The 23,880-nt window shown below is 41.7% G+C and overlaps 2 protein-coding genes across 3 annotated transcripts in view; both read right to left on the reverse strand.

The window, feature by feature from the left end:
• Positions 1-377: 377 nt before the first annotated feature.
• Positions 378-617, reverse strand: LOC116632765 (translation machinery-associated protein 7). The gene has a single exon (XM_032404689.1). It carries the CDS (start codon positions 615-617, stop codon positions 378-380), a length of 240 nt encoding a protein of 79 aa, XP_032260580.1.
• A 7,676-nt stretch (positions 618-8,293) lies between these two features.
• The window catches only part of STON2 (stonin 2), a 138,998-nt gene continuing 123,411 nt past the window's right edge, over positions 8,294-23,880 (reverse strand). For both annotated transcript variants that reach the window (XM_032405707.1, XM_032405706.1), the window contains 3 exons: positions 18,933-20,771; positions 12,936-13,138; positions 8,294-11,576 (listed from right to left, as the gene is read on the reverse strand). In XM_032405707.1, the coding sequence (XP_032261598.1) occupies positions 11,493-11,576; positions 12,936-13,138; positions 18,933-20,771 (2,126 nt within the window). In that variant the 3' untranslated portion in view covers positions 8,294-11,492. The remainder of the gene's footprint in view (positions 11,577-12,935; positions 13,139-18,932; positions 20,772-23,880) is intronic.

Below are 23,880 nucleotides of genomic sequence, written 5' to 3' on the forward strand. Positions count from 1 at the left end.
TGCAAATTCATTGCTTCATAGCATGTGTCAATGTGGTGCAACCTCCCAAAACCATTCTTAGGAGCATTTCTGCATGTGCTTGTTTAAAATATACATATGACCTTTTCCTAAAGTTTCAAGATTAAGGGTGTGCTCATTTGTCCTTCAACCATCCCCTCTTCACTGGTTTTGGTTTTCCATTTGTGGCTCCTCTTTTTTCCCTTCAAACCCTTTATTTTTTTTATTTTTTTACAAAAGTTTATTCTTAAATGTACAACAGGATCTAAGACAACACTTCATTCCAGCTATAGGTAGCAACAGATGCTATGACAGGGAATCCAGATGTTTAAACAGGAATGGAATTAAGGATCATCATTGCCTCGGGCACATGGAACAGCTTACTTTTTGCCAGATTTCTTAATTCCACCTGTGGCCAGGGGGCCCTTCCCCGCGGCCTTCGCTTTTAGCTCCTCGAGTTTCTTCTGCTCCTCTTTCTGTTTCTGCTTGAATGCCTTATCTTCCTCGTCCATCTCCTTGGCCTGCTTCTTGGACTGCTTCAGGGGCTTCTTGCCACCTTTGCGGCCAGACCTCCCTTCAAACCCTTTATACATCATCTTTGTTGTTTCTTGTAGCCTCATCTCCTCCCCTATGTTCACTGATACAGGGATTAAAATGAAATATTAAAACATTGTTACTATTTCTGTATTTCCTTATGTATGGATTTATGTTTTCGTAAATTCTAGGCTCCAGATATTTTCATGTCTATTTTTACTTTTTTTTTTTAAGTAGCCTCCACACCCAGCAGGGAGCCCCACAAGGAGCTTGAACTCATGACCCCAAGATCAAGACCTGAGCCGAGATCAAGAGTCGGCCGCTTAACTGATTGAGCCACCCAGGCTCCCCTTTCATGTCTATTTTTTAAAAAAATAGGTATCCATACGCTCATGATTTGGGTACCAGCTATAGAACTGAGGAGGCCACATACTATTATGTAGTTTCTACGTTGCACAGAAGGACTCTTCTGAGAAGGCAGAGGTGAAACCCCTGGCTTGATCTACTTACAGTATTCTCTATGTTCTGATGTGGGGCTTTACCAGCCCAGAAAGTGGGATGCCCTTTTGTAACTCAAATGAAGCTGTCAAACGTGCTGCCCTTGCTCCCGATGATGCATTTGCTATCAAAACCATCTTCTGAACGAGGTATTTCTGGAGGGGGTGGACCATGTCTCATTTACCTCTGCATCCTTGGAACCTAATAGAACACAGAATGGGTGTTCCAAACATTCTTGAATGACTACTATATTGATTAGCAATTATTCCAAAGAAGAGTACTTTGCAGATATGTTAGTCATTGCTGTCACCTGAAAGTGGGGTGACCCACTCACAACCTTCCTGTAGGTGGCAGAGTAGCATAGGTAAGAGTATGCTGATTTATGTCTGCTGATTCCTATGTTGCTTTCGGTGCATTTTTGCTGCATGCCCAGAAGACCAATTCTTTTAGTCAATGATTGCTTTTTAACGAGGAGGATAAATCTAATAAATAAAAAATATTAAAAGGCAACACACAACTGTTAACAGGCGGCAAATGAGATGTGCAATTTGTTCAAAAAGTTCAACGTGGGAAGAAATAATTGGAGACCATTTCAGTCTCTGAGATATGTTCCTTTATCCACCAGTGCCACACTAGTCCAGGCTCTTGGGGCTTTATAGCGTTTAGTGAAAAGAACAGAGAGGAAGAGAAGAAGAGGAAGAGGTGAGGGAGAGGAAAGAAGATAAAAAAACAGTAACCCCTGGGGTTTGCTTTCTACAAGTGTAGAAGATATTTTATCTCGTTCCCTTCTGTTAACCTAGACTGTGTGGGGAAGGAAAGTACATGTTTTTCAGCTCTGAGTTTTTCTTTTTTTTTTTTTTTAAGATTTTATTTATTTGTCAGGGAGAGAGAGCGAGCGAGAGAGCGCGCACAAGCAGGGGGAGCGGCAGGGGGAAAGGGAGAAGCAGGCTCAAGGAGCCCAATGCGGGACTCAATCCCAGGACCCTGGGATCATGACCTGAGCCAAAGGCAGATGCTTAACCGACTGAGCCACCCAGGCGTCCCTGAGCTCTGAGTTTTTCTAAAAATAGTATCTGTAAATTTTTTTTGACCTCTAAAGAAAAAAAATGTGAGTTTATGTAAGTTCTTTTTGGAGATCTAGGATAGACTTCTCTTTGGTTTGGAAAGATGCTTCAATGGGTCCATGACAGGATGCAATGGAGTGGAACTAAAATTTGCTTTGCATAAGAAAGTAAACTATAATGGAGACTCATTATACTTCTATTCAAGTTATTTGGTCTGCCATTCCACTCAGTGGGTCTGTGAGGCAGAGAAAAGATGCTGTCAAGCCTGAAACAGTCAATTCATGTTGGTAAAACTCAGGAAATAATTGTGACTCATTTTAATGGCTTCCCCACATTGACCGTGAACTGGAACACATTGTTCAGGTGGCTGGGATTTGGGGTGGTGATGACTCTGTCCGTATTCTCAATGAAGAAGCTGAAAAATTAATTGAGGGTCATAGGGCAACTTTCATTAAAGAAGACTTATGCCTTAGTCTACTTTATTTTATGGGCACTTTGATTTTCAAGAGTGTTGAATTTAGAACTTAATCCCCACTTAACATGAGATTTTAAGAATTTTTCAGTTTTCCGTTGGCAGTCAGGGAGACCATCTTTTGGGGACTTGAGGTGCTGGCTCCATTTACTCAGGCTAGAGGCGAGGGAGAAAGATGTATAACAAGGAGTCCCTCTGTGGGGTGTGAGCAGTGAACTTTCAGAGCAGGGATGTCTGGTATTGAGTTTTAAGTTCTTTCCTGTTTTAACAGTGCTGTACTCACTATTAATTGCTAACCTTTGATAAATGTCAGTTGTACCATCAGCCTTGAATTATCAGTACCTTGCGGAATGGAGAGAGGGGCTGCCTTCATTAAATATGAATGTATCTAAAATACTTAGTCCACATGGTTGCACCGGAGTATAAACACTACATAAAAGCTAACTCATATTATGTTTTGGGAATAGAGAAAGCGCTGTCCAGCATGGAGGAATAAAGAGGAAATAGTTAGAGACGATCAAGAAAAAGGTGGGAGGAATTTGGAAAAGAGCTGACAAATGACCCGGAGGACATTTAAATTCTCATCTTCACTTCCTCTCATTCCCAATTTCTCTTCCCACAAATCCTGAAGAACACTAGGGAGCACACTTGGCTTCAGAGAACTACTTGCATAATTATTCCACTTGAATATTAAAGTACAGGGGGAACCTTAGCAGGCTGAAACCTTGTGTCAATGTGGGACCTAGACAGGTCTCAAAACTTGCTCAAGAGGACTCTGGACAGGTAAGGATGGAAGAATAGGGTGAAGGAGTATATTATTCTTCAGCTAAGAAAATTTTATGCTGTTATTTGGCTATTAATCCTTCTGTGCACCTGCTATCAGTTATTAATACCAGGTAATTTCATACTGGCTAGGCTATAGAATTCTGTGTTTTGTTGAGGACACAGTTCTCTCAACGACAGGGGGCCAATTACAGATCATTTTATTTTGCAGTAAGATGTCCATGGCCTATTTGAACTAAACAAAACACAAAGCTTGGTTTCTTTCTTTCCTTGTTTACTCAAAAAAACCCTTGATTTTCTTTGCCCTTAAGCTTTTCTCTAGTCCAAAAACACCCGGCACATTGTAGACAGGTGAGTCTTTCTAGAATAGTGCTTTATTAGTAAGATTCTAAAATGGCTTCATAGCATTTACTGGGTTGAGTCGACCTCAGGCTAGATGCAAGCCCTCCCTCAGCTTGGCTTTGCTACCAACCTTACCTTTTTTAAGATTTTATTTATTTATTAGAGAGAGAGAGAGAGTGAGAGAGAGCATGAGAGAGGAGAGGGTCAGAGGGAGAAGCAGACTCCCTGCCGAGCAGGGAGCCCAATTTGGGACTCGATCCCGGGACTTTGGTATATGTGCTGCCGAAGCGAGCACCAATCCCGGGACTTTGGGATCATGACCTGAGCCGAAGGCAGTCGCTTAACCACTGAGCCACCCAGGCACCCCCCAACCTTACTTTCTGATGTGCATGAGCCCTTCACTCAGGTCAGGCTCACCTTCCACTCATCCAGCATGCCACTTTGACATGACTCTTCCCAGTTCTAAACTCCCTTCCTCTTGCCACTGAGACCTCCAGGTCTCACTTAAAAGTCGTATTTTCTGTGAAAACCTTCCAAGTATTCTAGTCCATATTGATTTTTTTTTCCCATCTGAGTTTATGTTGACATTAGTCATTTGGATTCATTGATTGAACAGTTACTTGTTGAGCACTGACAATATTCCAGGAACACATTGCAGATATGGTATTTGATTATGTACTTTTATATTTCTCACTTATATGTGTATGCACTTATTGCCAAGAAAACCTTAAGGATTATATAATTTTGTTTTCTGACAGAATTGGCCAGAAAATAGGAACGCAATAAATACCTCTTGAATTGACTAAATTATATATATGATAAACTAGGATAAACAGTTGGTAATGTGTCACTTGTTAACATGTCATCTTATGATCATTAACCATATTAACTGGGTGATGGGTCTTCTTTATAATAAACATTTTTCCTTATGCCTCACCTCATTAAATCTTCCATAGTGACAGATTTTATTTAAAAATTTTTATTAATAGCTCATTTTCATAGCTCAAAAAAAGGGTATTACAGATGATAATCAGCAGAACAATTACAAACAAAACCTCACCTCTATAAAGCTAGCCAGTGTGTAGACTTTATTACATAGGCACATATTCTTTTTAAGAAAAGTAAACCGGTTTTACATAAAATTAATCACACTAGTACAAGAGGTTACATCAAATGAGGATGGATGATGAAGGAAGGAAAATAAAAGCCTTGGATCAGCTGAATCACTCATTGGATCTTGGATCCATCCATCCTGACATACTGAAATTCACTGATGGACATTACAAAAATGGAGGGTGAGGAGATCTCCTTTATCACACTCCCTGGCTAAAACACTGATTCTGTTTATTTTCTTGCATATGGTAAAGTTTTCTCCAGGTTCTGTTGGCAGGTAGACACAAAGGTCAAATGAATGCTGGCTTAGGGTCAGAGGAGCTCATAATCTTCCCTTCTGTTACCTCATACTTCAAAATCCTTAAACCCTTTGGTCCAACAGGTTGCTGTCAGGATCTGTGCAGCACATCTGCTTTCCCAGATCTGCTTGCTTTGAATACTACCTGGGGTTGCTGGTCCTGAAGCACATGGAGGCAAGATGAGGGTGGCTAGATGATGTCCATGACTAGCACTGAGGGTTTGATCTGAGGCACATAGGACTGACCAGGAAGAGGATGCTAGAATTCCTTGCTCAGTTAGAATCGAGCCATTACATTTGACCCCATTCTAAGTACAAGAAACTAAAATCATACTAACACATACCATAAAAGAGATGGTATTTTGTAGCTTCTGGATGTTTAAAAAAAATTTTAAACTACATTTTCATGTTACTAATAGACAGTGGGGATAGAGAGAACTGACCCTTGCTCTCATCTCATCTCATTTTGCCTTAATTGATTGACAAATAGTCCCAGAATGTTTATGGAGCATTTCTTTCCTCCCTGAATTTCTGCAGTCTTTTGTGTAAAAGGACATAACTATAAATCCTAGATCATCCTAATGTGGCCCCTCAGTACCCCTCAGTACCTTGGAGGGTTAGACCTACTTCTGCTTCAAAGTGATCCCCAAATCCTACCATCCATTTCGGAGCCCTGTCTGGTCTGTTCCTCCTCACACTCACAGCACTGTTGTGCTGGGTGATGCCGGTGTAACTTACAGAGCAGTGTTCTAACTGATGGTCACCATCCTTTGGATCCTCCAACTACAAAATAGAGGACTGCAGGGTTTTCTGTGTTTGTTGTCTGGGCAGACGGTAAAGGATAGATACATGAAAAGGAAAAAGATAGGCCAGCTCATCTTGGTTCTTGGTTCTTAAGACTATATGAAGAATCCTACTGACATGAAGTATCACTGACAATGGCACCAAAGGATCTTTTATAAAATAATCCATAAAACTGGAGCCGGCAGGGACCATTAGTTCAGCTTTCTCATTTTTTTAGCTGAGGTTCCTGAGGCCCAACTGCGAAAATAGCAAGTTAACTTCACATGGTGATTGTCTCCATGACTATGTCCTTCAAAGCTTCATAGAAACCCTAATTTTCCCTTGATAAAGGGCACTTCCCTCCAATGACTTCACATCAACAATGCTCAGTGTCCTTGGCTTTGACCTTACCTCCGTTTAGGGAAGCTGGCTGACAGCACAGAACTTTGACCAGAGTAGACACTTGATAAACATTTGTTGAACTGAAATCGTTCTGCTGTTATCCCTGCTACATAATCTTTTATTTTTCCTAGAGCTCCTTACTTTTAAGGGATGCCCTTTAGTTCAAGTCTTTTGAGGTGTGGTGGCTAATGCTGTATTTGTCACCTCTCTACACTTTGTCTTTTCATATTGAAATTCTAATTTTTAAGTCTGTTCTTTTATAGCTTTTCATTATACACAGTTATTATTTGCCTCTGTCCAGGCACTAAACACATTACCACGGATGATTTCTGTCTTTACAGACCTGGAATTGCAGATACATGTTTTTCCCCCCTCCAATTCTTAAAACAAAAACAAAAGACTAGGCTCTCAAGCAGATTTGCTAAGGCACAATACAAGAAATGTGACAATTCCATAGTCCTTCCTTTAGTTAATACATGGGAAAATATTACCAATACATTTATTTTCTACATCTTGTCCACTTTTAATTCCTTAAATACATAAATACAAGTCACAATATCCAAAGCAAGTTTCATTTACAAAGAGCTCAATTAAGAAATGATGAAGAAATGATGAAGAAATGGTGATTTGTAGGGAATTGGCACTTAAACATTGGTAATGTTTAGGAAACATCTTTAAAACTTGGTAAGAATGCCATGATTAATTTTATATAAAGAGTGGTCATGGTTTGGATGGGACTTGGTATAAGGCGTTAAAGACGATTTGCTTATACTAGGTGATATATTTTTTTTGTGGATATAATCTTTTGGATCAGTTTTGTTCAAATTTTCTGATAAATTGCATTCTTGACCTAAAGTCTAGAAATGCTAGAATTAACTACGATCACCATTTGTATAAGAGCTAAAGTTACCAGCCCCAAGTGGGAGAACTCTAAAAGTAGGCTAGGTGGCAGTGCTTCTTACTCAAATTAATTTAATATTCCCAAGGCTTTTAAGAAAAAAAATTCAGATCATCCTGTGCTTTCCCACCACTAACCTTATAATGAAACTGAAAGCAGCTGTGAAATCATGATTTCATTTCACGAGTTTCATCCTCACTCTCTCAAACCTCCATCCTCTTAAGGTGACAAAGGAAGTACCCAGTAACATTGGTCAGTGGTTAATGTTGGGGAAAACAAGGACCTCGCACACCAAGACTGGCCATGCTTTCTTCTCCTGCTGGCTATTCAAATGGGCAAGATCTGTCGGGCTTGCAGGAACAAAATTGAGTCAATAATCTTCACTACGGATAGCATCTGTGCTATTGTATTTTGGGCACAAAAATGTTTTTCAATATGAGTAAGGTAAACTGTAGTTTAAATTTAGCTGCACGTTAAGTGCTGACAGTTATTATTAGTGGACAGGGGAAGCAGGAATAAAAAGAAATTTAAGTCTTCCAGGAAATAAAGCATGCTTGCTTGCTTTAATATAAGTATCTGATGATAGATAAGTAAGGGCTAAGTATCTTAGAGTTTCAGGGCTAGTGTTCGTTCAGCAAACACTTATTGAATACCTAAAATTTCTTCTTCTTTTTTTTTTTAAGTAAGCTCTACACCCAGCGTGGGGCTCGAACTCACAATCCCGAGATCAAGAGTTGCATGCTCTACCAACTGAGCCAGCCAGGCGCCCCCTAATAATTTCCTTTTATTTCATTAATGTATGTTTGTCCTATCAGCAAGGATTTAAAGTGGCTGAAACCTATTATACCCCCAAGCTTTGTTCTAGGTATTGAAAACAAGGAATAAGATACATTCTTTGCCATCATGGATCATATTTCTTGGGGGTATTAATTTCCAGGGAAATAAACTCTTGCTCTCACCCACTGGATTTGAATAGAAATTACTCCCATTTCAAATAAGAAATATATTACATAAAAAAAAAATTCTCAAGAGTTCTGAGTCCTGCCAATAATGCAGGAATGCTGAGAGTGGGGAAAGAACCAAATAGGAAAAAAAAAAACCCAAAAAACTGTCCAGATAATATTTAATATAAGTGAAATGCAAAATTTTGATAAGAAATAACTAGTATTATGTTTACAAGAGTGTCAAAGGGGGTTTAATGCCCCCCCAAAATATCTTAACTTCTCGTTTGACCTATCGTAACATTTCTTATTCTCTTTCACAATAAAGTCACAAAGCAAGCCACCAGACTCAAAAGAAAGCGTAGCTCTTAATATCATGTGACATCTAATTTATGTTCTAATAGTAATACTATGTGTTGGTAAAATGAACTTACTTTTAATATTTTCACATTATTGATAACACAGACAAGGATTTTTGTGACCACACACACACAATCCAGGTCCAGAGAGGCAAACTTAGAATTTACACACCAAAAAGGTAATTTGCCTGTGTTTTCTATGTAGCCTATTAACAAAACAGTAGGTCTAAAAATATATAGTATTATATTCCCCAAACCCCTAAATGCTACCCATAATTAGTTTCCCAAAAATAGCAGTGGGAAAGCAAATTTGATGAAATCAAGGTGATAGATTTTTTAAAATTAATAATAATTTGCTTGCTGAATGTAGATAGCATGGAAGGATTTTCCTAACCTTTGGTTTAAAAAAAAAAAGAATCCAGGTAAAAGCACAAAGGCAATGAGAATTAACTAAGGTGCGGGAAAAAGTTCAATAAGCAATACACGTGTGATGCTAGCAGGTGAGGCAGAGATCTTGAGAGGGTACATGAGCGCTGACCTTGGGTAAGGAAGGTGCCAGAATGACCTTCACTTAGCCAGCTCTTCAGCCCATCTTGATGTTTCTATGAGGAATCTCATGTGCCTCTCGTACAACAGGGGAAGGGCTATGTCTCACTTGACAAAGACTTCCAGGGAACCCCACTGTATTTCAAAGAGCACACAAAACCACTTATCAAAGAAAAAAACAACTAGAGTTAGAGAGTCCTATTACTATTGAGATGAACCTATATGCAGATGGGATCTTGATAGCCATCCAGCCCAAATCCAATGTCCCTTTCAGAGCATCTGGGACGGATGGTTATTTTAACCTTTGTTTGGGCATTTGCCACAACAGGAAATTTTACTGCTCGAGTCTATTCCTCTTTAGAACCACTTTTATTAGAAAATTCTTTCTTATGTTGAAGAAAACATCTGTCATCTATAAAGTTCCTCTTTGTTCCTATTTTTGCCCTTTTTGAAGTTACACAGGGTAAGTCTAATTCCTCTCCTTTTTTTTTTATAACTCAACAGAAATTTCAAGGCAGCTATATTATTTTATTCTCTCCTATTCTATTCCCCTCTTCCTTGTACCAACTTCCTTGTACCAACATCAGACCCTTCACAACCCTGGGAACCTGCCTCTGGACACAATTTATTAATGTCTCTCTTAAAATATGGTACCCAGAATTGAACTCAACCCTCCATCCAGATGTGGACTGACCAATGCGGCATGCAGGGCTCCCTGGGCTTCTATTACCACAGGCTGAATGCACTGACTTTGTGAATGGTCATGATGCACTCCTGATTCAATGCTGAACTCCTATTTTGACATGAACTGCTATGAAACCAGGACTTTTCAATACCCTTCCCATCAACATACATGTAAGTAATACCTCTCTGTATTTAGAGGGCTGTATTTAAGCAACTAGAATATAGTTTCTCATTAATGTCTACTGAATTTCATCCTTTTAGTTTCAGTCTTATGTTCAGGTAGTTAAAAAAAATGGTAATGATGTCTATATTCTAGTGTCAGTACATAGTTATAATTCAATGAATATTCACTGAATAAATTAATCCTAAATCTGCCAGTCGAGACTGGATATATCGTTTATTTCTCTGTGTCATCTGACAAATCTGACAAGCATGCTTTCAGTCCCCTTACTCTCTTCTTCATAGGAGAAACAGGCAGATAGAACGTCCCTGTAAATTGTTGAGCAGGTGTCCCGTTTGGGATGGCCAATATAGGTCGGTGTATGGTAAGAAAACACCAAGATACAAGTAAGAAGTGGAGATACAGAATGTAAACGGGAAACTATGAAGGGAAAGAAGACTGAGTATCCCAGACTCTTGGAATTGGAACTTAATGTTCCCAACATTAGAAAAATATGGCTTTCCCCCATCTCTACCCTAGAGACTTCTGCCTTGTAGATCTGTTACAATACTGTGATTATCAAACTCTGAATTTTGGGGAAAAGCTCATGTAAGCTCAGTTTTAAAATAGCTTTTAAAATGATCTTTTCCACTTTATTTCCTGTAAATTCTGAGTTAAAGAGACATGCAACTGTCTATAGGCTTGAGGTATAAAAAGAGCTCCCAAATGCTCCTGACAAATGCCTGAGGTATAATATATATATATAGATAGATCCATTTGTTTCAGGAATCGGAAATGGCCTATATTTTTCAGTGTGAATTTGAGAATTCACTGAGATTGAAAATGTCTCCTGAATTGAATATAATCTTACAATTAATGTCCCTTTTCCCCCAGAATGAAGAAAAATAAGCTCAATTTTGCTTTCCCTTCCATAGCCACCCTTTGCAGAATGTGGGGCTAATCACAGAATAAAAAAGTATCCTATTGTGCCTTTTTTCCATTGTGTATTGTGACTCAGGGTGGTGAACCCTGGGACTAGAGAGATGGAAAAAGTGTTTCATTCAAAACAATCCAAAACTGGGAGGGAAATGTCTTGAAAACTTCTGTTGCATAGTGTTAACATTGAAAGAATGGAGACACATACCCAAGCCTAGGAGACCCAAAGAGGAAATGTGTTTTGTACCTCTTCTGAACCTTTTCTAGAGGGCGTGACAGAGGGGGATTCTCAAGACTGTGTTTTCTAGAAAATCATGGAAGTGACAGATGGACACCAGAAGGAAATCCTGCCAACACTGATGTGGAAGGTTCTCTTCCTGACTCCAGTAGTCACAACAAGCCACACTCAAGTACTACAAGAGAAACAGAGCAAAGAGAGGGAGGCTTAATTAGACAATAAGCTCCAAAAGTCAGGGGAACCAGCTGCTTCAGGCACATCAGAGGCTCTCCAACGCAATCACCTCAAGGTTTCCTGTTAGATTACAGGTAACTACACACAGGAAGGTCCAATATACTGTTCCCAGCACAGAGTAGCCATGGTGGGTACTGCCTTGAACTCCGGCTACTCAGGAAGACATCCTATCATGACGCTTGGGTCAGGCCCCCTTGCAAGAGGGCTTCATCACTGGACCCCACACTCCCTGGGATTTTCCATTTCATCTCCTTCAAAGTCCGGCTTCAAACTCTTCTTTTGCTCAATTTCCACCTGTTGAGAGCAGAAGTTGGAAAGAAATATCAGAAAGAGGAGAAAAAACATCCCAATAAAAAATAATTGCAAAGAGAGTACCTCACCAGGTTCTCTGAGAGTCCCTGTAATTTTGTCACTGTTTTGGGCTTTAGCCACATTGGAGCTACTGGCCCTGAGGACGTCATGATTCTCTGCACATGCTCTTCACTCGATCTGGAATTCCCTCTTCCTCACAGTCCACCTGGAAAATTTTTATTCTTTGCCTTGCACAGCTGCTCAAAGGTCCCCTCTTCTGTGAGGCTGTTCTCAGCTCATTAGGGAGTTCGGTGCTCCTCCTACGCATATTTCCATGGCCCCGGGACACGTGCCCAGCTCCAGCATTCCACAGGCTCCGCGGGACAGGGGCAGGCCCTCCTTTACTACTGTATCCCCATAGTGCAGGCATGCAGCAGGCAAGCACAAAGGTTTACCAAATGAATGGATTCCTTTCCAGCCGGCTGTTTATACTCTCTATTACTTTATTGCTTTACAAAGTCTCCAAACTGGTAAGTACGGTAGTGTTTACAGTTCTACCGGTGTTTTCTGTAAAATACTGTAGCTGTAACTGTAAAGGGATTAATAAATTCATCTTGCCTTGAAAGAGACACACACTGAAGCCTTTGACAAGTCAGAAAAGAAATACGTTAAGCAAGAGAGTTTCACAATTAAAGCTGTTCCTCTCTTTACCACTTTGGATATTTATGATGAAGGAAACAAAACCGTTGACTAGGGTCATGCTTGATGAAAGTGCTATTTTTTTTTTCCTGGCCACAAGATGGAGTATTTGTTCTTTTTGGTAGTTTAAGATTTTCGATTATAGCCCAGTGACCTGGTCATATGTGTTCTGACTTTACTTAGATCTACTTCATCAACTCTGAGGCTGAAATATATGCTTTGGGTTAGCACTTTCCTGAACTCCCCTCACTTTCCAAGTTCACAACTTCTGTAACATATATTATGAATGAGAATATAATATTATGATATACGCAATCATAATATTCATATTATATAATGTACAATTAATAATATATATTATAATAATAATCCCTTTACCCCATGACTCTTTTGATGTTCACGATGACTGAAAGACATTATACTCTCCTCTTTCGTCTGCCTCTTTATTTTTTTCCAACCTTTCTCTTGCTCACTAGATTAGTCATTCAAATCAGAGCAGACTCATCCACAGGCATGTGTGGTGTACCTCTCTCTAAGGCAGTAAGAGAACACCTTGCATTCATGGCAGGCGCTGCTAAAGGGAACAAGATGGGGGCGGGGGAGGAGGGGAGAGGAGCAAGCAAATGATCTTGGACACATTAGCCAAATGCCTCCCGAGGTTACCTTATAGCTGTAGTGTGCGGAATAATTGACCCACTTCCTGATGTCAGTCTTGTCTTCCACGGAGATGGATCTTACAGTGGCTTTGGAGGCAGAAGTTGTAGGCATGCTGAACTCAACATTCACATGATTGGCAAATCCGGAAGGCACTTCCCGGTCAGAGCCAAGTTCAAGGTGGCAGAAGAAACAATGTGGGTGACCAGAAGCTATGAAAGGAAAAGAATCTAAACATTAGGTTCCTCGGAGAGACGTGGAAGGAGAGGCCCACAGAGCCACCTCAATTACCAAGAAGGCCTGAAGACTGCCTGCCAGCTCAGCACTGGGCAGTCTTTCAGAGCGTCCAGTGCTGAGCAGAGGATTTACTTCCACAGAAATCACACTGCCCGTGCCTCAGACCCTTTGAGAGAACTATCTCATTGCAGTAGCCTTGTATCCTAGCAATAAAACCCACAGCCTGAAAAACGGGTCATTCTGCCCGCTGAGGTCAGGGCGATATGGGAACCCAGCACCAATGCCAGAAACAGAGGCACAGATCTGTAGATCGGCAGAAAGGAGTAAAAGGGAGCAGCACTTAGCACCGAATAAAACATCAATGACAGCCACGTGGAGCAAAGGAATGGGTTCCCTTTGAAAGATGAGTTTTCTCAACAGCATTTCATGTTTTTGCAAAAATGCTTTGGCACGTTTTTGTGGGTGGATGGCACATGTAAATGACGAAGCCCTTATAAACAGCGTAGATGCATGAAGGGTGTGCATGGTGCACTGGGTAGGACAGAGACTAACAGGGCACTGCATGTGGCTCCCAGCGCTCCTGCGAAGTGGCGGAGATCCTGCACCCAAGTCCTTTGTTCTCCTCGCCTCAAATCCCGATTTGGAAAGTGGAGAAACAGAATGGGTAGTAAAGGACAGTGCCAGGCATAGTCCCTTCCTGCTCTTCAATTCTATCCATCTATGGCTAGTTCTACTGTACTTGGATGGAAAACTTAAGGATTTCCATTTGAGGGTTGTTATTAGATGTCTGAGTGAAGAGAGAGATCAGTTCTGTGGCTATACCCTCTGAAAGCATGGTTTGCTGAGCACTCTGTACTGTCTCAAATGCTGCCCGCACACCCTCTCCCTGCATCTTCGTAACAATCCCTTGAGGTCATAGTCATTGCATTCCACAGATGAGGACACAACAAAGGCTTTCGGAGGGAAAGCGAACTAGCCAAGGTCAAAGCTAGAAAGTGGCAGACTGAGGACTGAACCCAAGCACTCTGACTCCGAGATGTTTCAACCACTCTGAGTCACAGCCTGCCATAGGGTCCCCAACCTCAAGACCAGGTTGGCAGGGTGACATGAGTGGAGAAGTGAGCTGTAGGACCCCCATACAGCAACTTGCCATGGATAAACAATGTGACATGGCTTTGACTTCATTATGTAATAGCAATGGCCCTTAGTTATCTGAGCTTCCCCAAATAAACAATTCCAATTTTCTTTATTGGCCTGGGCGGGACTTTTTAATCTCAGAGAGTGAGGACATACACACCCGCTCTCCAAGGAAAACATTACAGAGTGAAGTATTTGTTTTGCTCTACTTCACAAATAACATTTTTCAGTGGTTATTTCCAAAGAGTAATACTCTGGGAAACTGAGAAATTTGCACTGGCTTCTAGGAAAGAAATTTTAAGTTGGATACACATAATAGTAAAAATTACATTATCTAAAATGAATCCATGTGATTTTTTTTTAAATTACATTTGTAATTACATAGCTATCCGTTACATTTATTACAGGACAGAGACTGTCCTGAACACTTAAAAGCATTATCTAATTTCTTTCTTAATGAGCTAGGTATTAATAACCCTCCTCTGTAAATGAGGACAATAAGATTTCTTTGAGAGGTTTAAGTAAGTTGCCTGAGGTCACACAGCTACTAAATTGCAGCACTAGGAATAAAACTCAGATCTGATGCTGAATTATGTCCTAAACTCCTCTCTGTGTATTGCTATAGATTTAGATCACTATAAATTACAGAGGAGTTTCTTACTTTAATTCGATGGCAACTTGAACAACAGTTTTACCTAACTACCCTTATTTGCACATGGTTGGAATAACGAGAAATCATTACTTTCCATAAAGCTGACCTCTCCGCTCACCCCTCCAAAGTATATTCAAAGCAAACTCTATGAATGTGGCATTCTTTCGTGATTCCCAGCATCAACTAATGGATGTGTAGGGCTGGTGGACAGGTAGGAAAGTGCAATTCTGAGAGCTAGTATAATTTATGGTAATGAACTAAGTGAGCCTACACATTTTGTCATCTTCCTTGATGAAGGTGAGAAAATTTAACATTAAAATTCAGATTTCCATTTTCCATAAAAGGCAAACTATATTGAAATTGTTTTCTCTTGGTCTAATATTAGAGAACTGGAGTTCCAGCAAAGAAAGCTACCTATGCAGGACAGAATGTTTTGTTTCCTGGCAGATGATCTGGGCAAGCAGTAGGACTTGTTCTGGTACCTTCTAGGATTAAGAAAAGCTCTAGGGATCAGGGTGAGAGGGGTCCTTGAATAGCCCGGTGGGAAGGCAGGGGTGGCTGGACGTGAACACGGCTGGGCTGGACCTGCCAGTTTAAACCATGCTGGACTCCAGCGGCAGCTTGTTAATCGTTTGGCGGCTAGACTGGGGCAAGCCTGCTGTAGCTGCAGCGATCAGGGGTGCTGACCTGCGGTCCCATGCTGCCTACGGTCTGACTGCCCTGCCTGCTGGGGGCTAGAGGTACAGGACCACCGCAGGCAGGAGTAAGCATGCAGAGGTTCTGCTCTCCTTTACTGTAAATGGAGGGGTGAGAATTATGAAAAATCTCCTGTAAAAGGCACCTTCCCAAAGCTGTCTGAAGACCAAGATGAGCTCAGAAAAGGGATGATAACTAACGGAGGGCACAATGGATGGGGAGAATAGGAGCTGGTCACAGGGAGCACTGGCGATGCTAAGAACCTGCCATCTAACTGCAATTCAGATCCTGTACATCTCAAGTTTCCAGAAAAGGGTCTTACCAATTTCCCGAATCTATCCAGAAATATACCATTGGCCAGGAGTAGTATAAGAAGACCCTTCTGGGTGTGTGTGTGGGGGGGTGGGGGTTGTTACTAAAAATGTATAACCAGGATGCCTGGGTGGCTCAGTTGGTTATGCATCTGCCTTCGGCTAGGGTAATGATCCTGGGGTCCTGGGATCGAGTCCCTGCATCGGGCTCCTTGCTCAGCGGGGGGGCCTGCTTCTCCCTCTGCCTGCCGCTCTCCCTGCTTGTGCTCTCTCTCTGACAAATAAATAAAATCTTTAATAAAATAAAATAAAAATGTATAACCATGAACAGCAAAAGCAGTGATGGGGGGGTAGCTTAAGTGAGAAACATTCCCAAAGATCCTTATGCTGTCCTATATTTCAAAAATCTTTCACAGGGGCGCCTGGGTGGCTCCGATGGTTGAGCGTCTGCCTTTGGCTCGGGTCATGGTCCCAGGGTCCTGGGATCGAGCCCCACATCGGGCTCCCTGCTCCGCAGGAGGCCTGCTTCTCCCTCTCCCACTCCCCGGCTTGTGTCTCTCTCTGTCAAATAAATAAATAATTTAAAAAAATGTTTAAAAAAAAAAATCTTTCACAAATAAAGGTTCCAGTAATCAGGGAATACATTTGCAATACATAAGCTGCATTTCCTTGGCCTTGAGCCTACTGAGCACTAACCTGCTGGGAGGCATTAAGGCAAGTGTTTGCTGAAGACCTACATGTTCCCTTGTCTTGCACCCATTTCCCCCTTTCTTTTGGTAACAATCTTCCCCACCCTTGCTTTGGGAAATAATCTTCCCCAGCACTGCATGTCAGTCAAAATGCACTATCCTCCCCTTGACTCCTGAGCCAAGTGGCACAAGGACAGAAAATGGCTTGTGATGATTTGTCCCAATGGCTGCAGCCTGAGGAGACATCTCAGTTCTGCTTCCAAGAGCTATCCTTTGTAGGCCTGCATGCTCAACCTTTCCAACCTTTCCTTCAGTTCCCTGAGCCACCCTCCAACAATCTTTTTTTTCTCAGTTGTCTTTGCTGCTTATAACCCAAACCCCCTCATACAGTACTGTTAAATATCTGAGAGAAAGAACTTTGAAACAAATGAGATAGATGTGTACACACAGAAAACTGCAAATCTCTCTTCTCTTAGAGGAAATTCTTTCACGTTTGTGTCTATCTGGTGTCCTCCACTAAGAGGCAGCTTGGTTATTGAGAAAAGACCCCTGGATGTGGCTTTGTGACTTCAGACAAGTCATGTTGCTCCCGGTCCTTAATTTTCTCATCTCTAGAAGGAAGAGGTTTGACTGAGTTATCCCCAAGGCCCCTTCCACCTTGAAGACTCAGTAATTCCATAATGAAGTGATCTGAATCCATGCTTCACAAACTGAAGGGCCAAACATTCCGATAAACATAAGCCTGAGGCCTTGTCTTTTCGGATGTCAAGTCTCCAGCAGGTTCAACAGTAACTTGTCCCCTTCCACCTCACTTCTCTTCTGAAGGGCTTCTGTGCCAAAGGAGAGCTCAGGGCTTTTCCTTTCCTCCGTCAGTTCAGACGGGTTCCATGGCTGAGGTAGAAATCACAGTGCTATCACCAGGAGCATACAGTGCCGATTTCAGGAGAAATGAATAAGCAAGCACAGAGAGGAAGACTTTGTTTTTAAAAATCCTGTCAGTTTAGAAACGGGGGTGGGAGTGGGGGTGTCTGGCAAATCCAGCCTCAAACACAGAGGTCCAATTGTCTCTTCATTTTGCACCACTACACCCAGTGTCTGGCACAGAATGCCCCGGTGTGTGTGTGCACGGCTTGGACGGCCTGGGGAGGTGACCAGACCGTCCTGCCTCTTGCAGTCACATCATGTCCCATGCCGGGTAGGATGACTCAGCCACTCCACACTCGGCGCAGGAAATGAAGACTCCAAACATACTATCAGGGTTTAATAGTGAGAATGGAAGAAGAGTATTTGCGTAAGAGAAGGACATTTCCGTCAAGAATTCTTCCAAAGCTTACCCTTTCTGCTTGGCTAGGATATCTACTTTCGTTAACAAATGGGCGAAGTTTACAATAAACAAGAAGAGAAGTGGTTTAATGGATCATAGGATCATGGGCTTACTGCCTGTCACTGGGGTCACTCAGACTTACTCTAAGAAATAAGGCTATTACAGCTGGCTGGATTACTCTCTAGTTTTGTCATTTCATTAAATTCACTGGACCCCCGAGGAAAGTCATCGCCTTCTGTGCTCACTCAGGCAGAACAGCATCCCTGATAGCTGTGAGCAACCCAGCTCGGGCCGGTAAGCTTGCTTTCTTTGTTTCAATCAAACATACCTTCCTTTACTTTGTGTCTGATAGAATTTCAGCCCTTTTGGCCTTTCTGGTCCCGGCTGGATCTTCAGTCTGATCAGAAGCCCTTTGTCCTCTTCCCCATCCTCAAATCCCAACTCTGAGTTGGAGATGTTATGACTGACAGGTCTCGCACAGGGAGACTGGAATCATTAGTCTGACTCCTCCCCTGTACTGTATATATGACTGGCCATAAACTGGCCCCTTTACCTACTCAAGGCAGTGAGAAAGATACCTCTTCAGAACCCAGAGGCTTTCTAGGATCTAGAAATAGACAGCTTCCAGCACCACAGGTAATACTTAAATGAGTCAGAAAAAGAATACAAATTCATAAGTTGCTATGCAAATCTGCTTAGCAGCTAGCTGAGAAGAATAACGCAGAGTTTTCTAGAAGTAGGATAATAAGGGAGTGAGAAAACGGAGTGAACTAGGTCATTCGTGTTTGTTACTTACTTTTTGCTCAAGTATTTTTGCTTCTCTGGTCCCACTTCTCTGTTAACCTTATTTCTGTCACACAACAAAACCCAGCCCTTCATAGGGGAACAGAATGCAGAACTCTGACCCCAGCTCTCATGTGACCATGTGGCAGTTTTCACAGAAGAGAAACCACTACCTACCTGAATTTTTGTCAGGCAGTCGGTTTATCCTCCACACAATGGAGTTGAAGGCATGTTCATACTTGGCAGTTCCCAGAGTTACTCTCATGACAGGCTCAGAGCCAGACATACTAGTTGAGCCAAAACTCGCCCCCCGGTTCACTTTGGCTTTTAAAGACTTTTCCCCCAGGACGCTTTCCCTGCGGAAGTTTTTCACCCACTCACTGGGCACAGGGTAACGAACCATCACATTCTCACAGGGAACCTGAGTGAGCGGGTCTCGGTTAGAGGAGAAGCCGGCTGACATCCTAAGCCAGCTCTGCACCTCCACCTCTGCCCCGTTGATGCTTGCTGCTGTCCTGAGTGTGAAAGGCAAGGTCTTCTCCGCAAATACTGTCCTGAACCGCATGAGCTCAAACCGGCAGGCATCCAAAGGGTTGAACAGAATAACCCGTGAGTTGTTGAATACATCCTCATCCACACACCCATGAAAACGGCACTGATGGAGCTTGATCCACTTTGTGGTGGTGGTGGGCATGATGTCTTGCCGGGAAACTATTTCGTTCCCTTTGACGAGGACATCGTTGAGGCCCAGGCGGCACTCTGCCAGCCCAGAGAGGAAACTCAGAATGTGGATCTGTGTCAAGACATGGTGCTGGAGAATCTGGTTGTCTCCTTTGCTCACAATGCCAGAGAATTCATCCTTGACATCCACAGTAATCTCCTCTTCAAGGTAGTTCAAGCCAACTGTGCTCAAGTCCATTGACAACACTGGCAGATTCATGAGCTGGTCCTGAACAGCGCGGATGAAACTCAGGAAGTCATCATAATTGGTGGTGCCCAGCTTCATCACTTGTTCCCTCTCTGCTGTGTGGGCCACAGCAGGTTTGGGCTGGTATTTCTTCTTCTCCTTGTAGGTGACACGGTCTATTCGCAAGCTGTGGATCCTGCCATTCTCGTCATAATTTTGGAGCCGGGGTTCTGAAATTTCATGGCAGATCTCCAGCTTGAACTCACGGAATGGTTTTTCTAGACCCTGCTCATAATACAGCTGCAGGTAACCACTGTCTGTCAGTTTGATGTAGATGGGTCCCCAGTGCCTAGATGACATGATGTTTTTCTTCTCAGGGATCCTTAGCATCATTGGCCACCCATCCCTGGGCTGGGACAGTGCTGAACCAGGTGGGTGGTCATCTAGTTCAACCCAGGCTATAGGGTCATCATCTGGTAATGTCACACTGCCTAAACGATCAGGATCATCAATCTGGAGTTGTTTGAGTTTTTCAACAGCATCAGAGTGGGACTGGTTTTTGCTTGAGTCATCAAAACTGATGGCATCCTGATAGATGACAATGAGAGAATCTCTTTGGCTCTTGCCTGTGGCACTGGAAATGGAACTGTTTTGGGAGCGCCTCTCCTGCTCCTCAAAGAAAGCAATGAAAGGGTTGATAGGGGAGGGTTGGACATCCTGCAGAGTCTCATTCAGGAAAGGATTGGTTGCCCTCCAAGGTGGAGCCTCGGTTACGGAAGGTGGATGGTTTAAGGATGAGATGTCCAGCTTCTGAACTTTGGAAAAGTTCATCAAAGTGCTCTTGGGACGTTCCCTCTTCTTAAATGACCCAGCTGAGTGACGAGGCACATCTGGGATCACAGATGCCACAGGTGGTGGGTCTGGCTTCAGGGGAGAGGTGACTGGTGGCAAAGGGCAGCTGACCTCATTGTCATCAAAAGTGACCCAGCTGGGGAAACGAGCAGAGGTCAGTGGAGTGGCAGGATGTCCATTCATGGCTGGACTACTGGCCTGCCAGCTGATGGCCTCCATCTCTACCTCTTCATCTTCCTGGACTGAGGAAGAACTGTCTAAAAGAAAAAGGAGAACATATGAGGGCTGCTATTCAGGGCCTCTTAGAAGTTTGGGAAACTGAGGTATGGGAATGAAGGATGACTAGAATTTTACCTGGAAATTCCAAAGCAGCTCATTACCTGTGTCAAGTGCTAGTTTGGGCACAGATCTTATAATTTTGTAATAAGCACAGCACAGGGGCCACACATCAAATGCAGTAAGAATTCAAATGGGTCTATCGATATAGAAGCACCGATAAACCAAGGTCCCTTGTAGTTTAACTCTTATACGTTCTCCCTTTGATAGAAGTTTCTAGAATAGATGTTGTCCTTACTATGCTCTAAGGTATACATTAATTTTTAGACATTGAAAACCACCTCCTACATAAAATGATACAAAGCTGATCTCATCTCATTGAACAAAACAAATTATCTGTTCTAAGTGATTGCAAATAATGTAATTGGAGGGATTTTCGCCCAAATGTGATCAATAAATATTAAAGACAAATTATTAACACCCTTAAGATGAAATAAGTTCATACAAGTGAATAAGAAGACTATAAAAACTCCAATAGAAATATAGACAAAGGACATACACAGATAGCTCAGGAGAGAGAAACTAAAAATGTCTAATAAGCATGTGAAAAAGTGTCCAATCTCACTAGTAATAAAAAAAAAATGTAAATTAAAAACAATCAGTGAAGATTTTTAAAGTTTTTAGTCTTCAGTGAGGGTAAGGGTACCATGATATGAACAGTAAACAGACCTTTAATGGGACTGTAAGTTGCTATAAACTCTCTATAAGTCATTTGGCAATTTGTATTAAGGGTTTTACAAATGTGCATAAACAGTAACTTTGTAATTTTGCCCTAGGGAAATAAATCCAAATTGTGAACCAAGTTTTGGGTAAATGTTAAGAAACTAGGGTATACAATAGAATAATACCTAGCCATTAAAACATTTACAAGTATGCAGTAACATGAGAAAACACTCATAATATAATCTCTTCTTTTTCCTCTAAAATACTTTTCCATCTTGGGGCTTATTTATCTTATGGGGGGAAAGGGAGGTTATTATAAATAAAACTCCACCTTAGCAGGGCCTTCAAGGGAGGTGATACAGGACTTGAGTTTCCATGTGGGAAAGAGCCAAACTTTTCAGGTAGCATAAAGACCCTGTGTATCTGCTGGGATTGTGGAAAGGGAGGGGGAAATTGAAGCCTTTAGCAAGGAGTGGACTGTGATGAAGGAATGGCACAGAAAACAAATCTGTGTCTGGCATATAGTAGATACTCGATAAAAGGTTTGTTGATTGAATAAGTGAGAAAAGAGACTTTGCATGGGGGCAGCTCTATTTTCTCTGTCCCTGGAGGAATGCGTATGGGGATCTCTGCTACCATTCCACCCACTGTTTCTACTGCCAGTAATCTGGCATCGAAGAGAAATCAATCGATGCTCAGTGGTTGAGTCAAGTAGTTGAGTTTTCTGACCACCTCACTAAACCTTCACAAATATCTAACCAAACGAAATCAGCAATGCCACACGTAATTGCAAGTGAAATTACACGTGGATGGGATGGCTCGCTTGTTATTCATCTTTCCGAGTGTATTTATTCAAACAAAGAGTAATTCCCTCTACTGAAAACGTCACTTTGAAAATGTAGGCTAAGTATGTGAGCATGCATACACACATATCCACACTCACCCCAGAAATATAATGGGTAAAAAAGTATTTTCTGTAGGCACAGCAACTACAAAAGGATTTCAAAGCATTTTAAAATTAAAAATGAGACTTTACTTCAAATTAATCATTAATCCACTTTTGCAGATGTGTGATTTATTTTCTGGAAAATGAAGGGAAAAGGGTCAGTAAACAACCCAGGTTTTTAGGATTTAAATTTTATTATCATTATCATTTCTACTACTACTACTACTACTATTATTATTGTATCAAAGGCTAAAGGGAACAATGTGGCCCTGAGTAAAATATAATCACTTCCTTGGAACAGTAACTGATCCTCTCTAGACAACTGGAAAAGGAGTGCATCTCAAAACTCATCAATTATGGGGCGCCTGGGTGGCTCAGTCGTTAAGCGTCTGCCTTCGGCTCGGGTCATGATCCCAGGGTCCTGGGATCGAGCCCCGCATCGGGCTCCCTGCTCTGCAGGAAGCCTGCTTCTCCCTCTCCCACTCCCCCTGCTTGTGTTCCCTCTCTCGCTGTCTCTCTCTCTGTCAAATAAATAAATAAAATCTTTAAAAAAAAAAAAAAAAAAAAACAAACTCATCAATTATTTATGAAGCCGCTCTAAGGCACTTTTGTAACAGTACTGTTCCCACCCAAACAGCTTGGTACTGACCCAGCCCCTGTACCAGGGATATCCTTTTTGCCTTGGGGCTCATCACCACTCCCTAGTTTGAACAAGCCGAAGTCCTTTTCCTTTGGAGGGTGCTTTTCTGCCAAAGCTGTTTATTCTTGCTGCCAAAGGATTCCCTTCTGTTGAGAATCTTGTCCCCAAAATAGCATTTCTCATTTTCCTCTATGAAGCCAAAAAAGAAAGGAGGGGGAAAAAAAAAAAAAAAGCCTTTGTCTCCACTGAACATAATTTTTTTTTACAATAAATTCCTTTCTAAATGAAGTTATTTAAAATCACACTGAGTCCTAGACAGTTTTGAAGCATTAGACTTGGAATACAATTTAAATGAAGTTTCTTTAAATCTGCAGGGAAAATTTTTAATTAAATTAATTTCTAGAGATTCTGTATTCTCTGACAGCCATTAAAAAGAATCAAAAGACTTTGTTAAAAATTCTCTCTGTTGGCAGTTTCATCTCCCATGATTACAATCCATTTTAAAAATCCATCATTTGGGGCAGTAGTGGGGCCTACGTCAAATTTCTGGAAATGAGATTTTCTTTCTACAAAATCATTTATAAAGAAAAAATGTCTTAATAAAGATACTTTTACAGATGAAAAGCAAAAGTGGTCTCTAGTTCACATGAAAATAAAGCATTTCTTGGGGTGAACCCAAGGACTGACAAATACAACTTTAAGAATCCCTTATTAACACTGACTTCCTTATTTGTAAGCTCTTACTTTTCCATCATTTATCATTGACTGAAAGACATCTTCA

The sequence above is a fragment of the Phoca vitulina genome, unplaced genomic scaffold, assembly GCF_004348235.1.
Source record: "Phoca vitulina isolate PV1807 unplaced genomic scaffold, GSC_HSeal_1.0 scaffold7, whole genome shotgun sequence".
NCBI lineage: Eukaryota > Metazoa > Chordata > Mammalia > Carnivora > Phocidae > Phoca > Phoca vitulina.